The sequence below is a fragment of the Limulus polyphemus genome, unplaced genomic scaffold, assembly GCF_000517525.1.
Source record: "Limulus polyphemus unplaced genomic scaffold, Limulus_polyphemus-2.1.2 Scaffold8440, whole genome shotgun sequence".
NCBI lineage: Eukaryota > Metazoa > Arthropoda > Merostomata > Xiphosura > Limulidae > Limulus > Limulus polyphemus.
The window spans coordinates 25,040-29,744 of record NW_013674050.1 but is presented as its reverse complement, the minus strand read 5'-3'; the positions used below and the strand labels follow the sequence as shown (position 1 = coordinate 29,744).

Sequence of the window (4,705 nt, the reverse complement as noted above, 5' to 3'; positions counted from 1 at the left end):
ATTAAACATGTCTGTTTGATATAGACGTTTCAGTGCTACCTCGGTGCCAGATTAGTTTTTATGAGCATAAGGGGATCCACTGTTGTCACGATTTCACATATCTATTGGTGTGTCACATTTTTTAGGTTACTCCACAGATGTCACGTTCGGGGATCGTAACAAATTACACACAGTTGGTGCTCTTAACACATATTTCCTAACAAAAACGTTTGGGGGCTGTCGTGGAAATAAAACAATTTTAATATAGATGTCAAGAAGTCTCTTTCACTGTTCTATAGGTGGATGTTATCAATACCGGAAAAATGGGTGAGGTAATTTATATATTTGATCCCCAAAATTAATTACGATGGTTGTTTATTTCTAGAGCTAATGTAATGCCAAGTTAATGATGCTCTCGAGGGATGTCACTTGGAACAATAAGGCATTGAATTATTCTGGTAGCAATTCTATTAGTCTTTCCTCTTTTTTTAGCCGCCATTTTATAAATTTTTGCACCTTTTGATGAATAGTTCTAGATGTTCAGAAAGACTAACTACGGTTTTAGTTAGAAAATGTACTATTGTTATTACTGGAAAACTTCCCTTGTTGTGTCCATGTTCTATTCTTGAGCCTGTAAAACTTCCCTTGTTGCTTCCATGTCCTACTCTTGAGCCTGTAAAACTTCCCTTGTTACCTCCATGTCCTATTCTTGAGCCTGTAAAACTTCCCTTGTTGCCTCTGTGTCCTATTCTTGAGCCTGTAAAACTTCCCTTGTTGCCTCCATGTCCTACTATTGAGCCTGTAAAACTTCCCTTGTTACCTCCATGTCCTACTCTTGAGCCTGTAAAACTTCACTTGTTGCCTCCATGTCCTACTATTGAGCCTGTAAAACTTCCCTTGTTGCCTCCATGTCCTATTCTTGAGCGTGTAAAACTTCCCTTGTTACCTCCATGTCCTATTCTTGAGCCTGTAAAACTTCCCTTGTTACCTCCATGTCCTACTATTGAGCCTGGAAAACTTCCCTTGTTGCATCCGTATCCTACTCTTGAGCCTGGAAAACTTCCCTTGATGCCTCCATTTCAAGGAGTTCGCCTCACTGTAGGTCATTCAAATGGCCACAAGGTTATCATAAGTGTATCCTTTCAGCAAATTCCTTGGTTTCACCCCAACCCTCAAAGACCAGTTCTTGCTTTACTTGCCCCAATGCTACAGAAAACTCAGTTTTCACTTGTGTAAGTACTGGCGGTTATATAAATATAACCTCACACCAAAAAATAGCTAGTTACTTTACTAGTACTCCTGCACTCGTTTGACAAGTGCTCTAAATACTACTTATGCAAACAAAACTGGCCATATTATATGTCACGTGACAGCTTGAGATCTAGAAAAACAGTCTAGGGAATGGGCTTGAAAAAATCAATCCGAAATCAAAAATTAATCCGAAAGATACCGGTCAATAGCACGGATTTGCCAGACTTAAAGTGGCACTTCTCTAACAGGAGAATCAAATCTAATTCATGGCAGGAATTTAGGTTTAAACATCTTTCAGGTCTAAGAATTAATTTCTGGAGCCTAAAAGACAGTTCGGGGTGGTCAGAATTTTTTTCTCTTCACCCTAGCAGGAGAATCGTTATTCAAGACCATTTATATGACCGGCTGTTCAGAGTCACTTGACATCAAAGTATATCAAGAGTGCCGGTCAACACCGAAAATTTCTACTGGAAAAAATGTGGCTGGTAACTGGACGAAGAAAGAAATGGCTGGACAATGACACATAAGCTAATTGATTTGATCAAAAGTATCATACGAAGGACGTACATAAGTACTGAACACTGCTCATCTCGAATGTAAGGAATAAAATGTGTCTTTAGTTGTGTTTAGAGCACATATTGTTAGCAATGAATAATTGGAGATATGTTAAGATATCTGACGAATTATGTTACATACGTTTTAGTTACGAAACTATGATTTTTTCATAAATATACATCTGTTCAAAATACATTCATTAAAACATTCACTGGCACGTGATGGGCTTTCTTCGTTACACATGTAGAAGGTTTCCCTTTTTTTGGGCATAAATATCAAGCATAAAAGATTAATTTTTGAAAAATATCTTATAATTTTTGGCGCCATTTTAAAGATAGAAGATGTAACAGTAGTTGAGTGGGGTTAGTTGGAATTATGCAATGGAAAAAGTATTACTAAGAATCAAAGGAAATATAATAAAGTAAGAAAGGGTTATATTTTTTATTAAATTGTTAATTACAATGGAAATGAACTGTTTTTTTTTATAATATCAGAAGAAAGTTTATTTAAGTTTTAATTAAAAGAAAAATTATAGGAGAACAGTGTGTGTCTAATCGGGCTATCTGCTGTGTCTACAAAGTGGAATCAAACCCCTGCTGTGTCTACAAAGTGGAATCAAACCCCTGATTTTAGCGTTGCACAGGGAAATATGGAAAAATAGAAAATAAATGAAAGTATATTTTATAACCTTAAAATAATGTATTTTTGGATATATTTTCATGTATTTAATTTATCTAAGCTTTCCAAAGATTGAATTTTATGTATGTTTATTTTGGGAAAATGTTAATTCAGGTTCTTTACGTTTAGTTTAAAGTTCTATATGAACGTACTTATTATAGATTCACTATAAAATTACATGACCTTTGAAGCCACGACACCAGAAGAAGATGACAACGAAGAGAAAGTACAGAAGAGTCCAAGTATTATGTTGAAAAGTTTATAAATTTGGTAAAGATGAAATATATAAGAATAATTTATTTCTGGATAACTAGATAAATGCTTTAATTCTTAATACTTTATTTAATATGAGAAATTACGTCGTCCAAAGTGGACTCTTCAGACATTAATAATAACTTAAATTCTTCATTTAAAATAAGAACTTACGTCCAATGTGAACTCTTCAGATATTAATAATAGCTTTAATCCTTAACTTAAAATAAGAACTTACGTCCAAAGTGGACTCTTCAGATATTGATAATATCTTTAATTCTTCATTTAAAATAATAATAATAATAGCTTTAATTCTTCATTTAAAATAATAATAATAATATCTTTAATTTTTAATTTAAAACAAGAACTTACGTCCAAAGTGGACTCTTCAGTTATTAATAATAGCTTTAATTCTTAATTTAATATAAAAACTTACGTCCAAAGTAGACTGTTCAGATACTAATAATAGATGCAAATATAACAGTCATAGTGTAGTTACAACTGTAAAATAAAAATATATATTATTAATTAAAAAGTAACATAAAATATATATATGATCTCCGTGTGTTTAACAACTAAGTATTGGTTGGAATAGTTTTGTGAAACATTTTTCTCTTGCTCTCCGTAATAATAAGTAATAACGGAAAAATGGTGTTGTTGTTGTTTTTTTTTATCTCGAATGCGTGTCACACTCTATTACACAGTTTCTTTCCGGTTTGACCGATGTAATTTTTGTGGCAGTAAGAACGTGTTATATAATGTATAAGATATTCAGATATGAGGTTCGTATTGACATTAACTCTGAAGGTATTACCTGATTTAAATGTGACTTTTTTCAGTGTACGTGTATTTAGATGTGACACATTGTTTATCACCATAAATGTTCGTGGTAACATCCTCATTTCTCCTCGTACACTTTGCCCTGTGTATTATTGTTTTCTTTCCTCAGTTCCTCGTACACTTTGCCCAGTGCATTATTGTTTTCCTCAGTTATGAGATCCTTCAGATTTTGACTTTGTTTTTAATATTTCAGTATTAGTACGAATTCCATTAAATTTCTTGAAATTATTTGAATTTGTTGATTTGGTAATAAATGGGATCTTCCTTTGTTTATTTTCCATCTTTTTTTTTCTTTTGGTTGCGGAATTTCTGAAATTACAGAAGTCCTTTGCGTTTTTTTTAAATCTTTTCAAAATGGAAATTTTCAACGTGATCTAATTTTCCTGTTGCTCCAAATCATAAATGTAAATTCCAAGATTAACATCCACAACTTCTGGAACTACAAATGAACAAACTAGATTTATGGAGTAACTCACTGAAACAATGGTTTCCTATATCAAAAACTGAACAAAAAGGAAATTATATTGAGATATTTGGCAGTGAGTTATGGACAGTTGACTGGTTCACAGACTTACCCTCCACCTCAAGGTTTAGTATAAGTTCTGACTTACCCTCCACGTCATGATTTAATATAAGTTCTGACTTACCCTCCACCTCAAGGTTTAGTATAAGTTCTGACTTACCCTCCACGTCATGGTTTAATATAAGTTCTGACTTACCCTCCACGTCAAGGTTTAGTATAAGACGTGGAGGGTAAGTCAGAACAAGGTTTAGTATAAGTTTTGACTTACCCTCCACGTCAAGGTTTAGTATAATTTCTGACTTACCCTCCACGTCAAGGTTTAGTATAAGTTCTGACTTACCCTCCACGTCAAGGTTTAGTATAAGTTCTGACTTACCCTCCACGTCAAGGTTTAGTATAAGTTCTGACTTACCCTCTACAACAAGGTATAATTGGCAAAAAATAATAGAATTGTCCTGATATAAACTCCCCCCCCTTGGTTCGTCGTTAGACTACTCAGATTCGATGACGAGGAACCCACTTTGAGACTAATAATGGCTGGAGACGGCTTGAGTGGGTAATGAAGAAAATTTTAATACAACAGCAAATGTACAACGTTTCGACAAGGTTTTGTCATCATCAGGTTCA

General features: G+C 33.8%; 1 protein-coding gene and 1 long non-coding RNA gene across 2 annotated transcripts in view; both read left to right on the top strand.

Annotated features, from left to right (window-relative positions):
• Positions 1–501: 501 nt before the first annotated feature.
• LOC106475347 (keratinocyte proline-rich protein-like) lies at positions 502–1,215 on the top strand. The gene has a single exon (XM_013936034.1). It carries the CDS (start codon positions 502–504, stop codon positions 1,213–1,215), a length of 714 nt encoding a protein of 237 aa, XP_013791488.1.
• A 389-nt stretch (positions 1,216–1,604) lies between these two features.
• Positions 1,605–4,705, top strand: part of LOC111083174 — a 7,623-nt gene continuing 4,522 nt past the window's right edge. The window contains exons 1-2 of the long non-coding RNA XR_002608844.1: positions 1,605–1,826; positions 2,625–2,733. This is a non-coding gene — a long non-coding RNA (uncharacterized LOC111083174). The remainder of the gene's footprint in view (positions 1,827–2,624; positions 2,734–4,705) is intronic.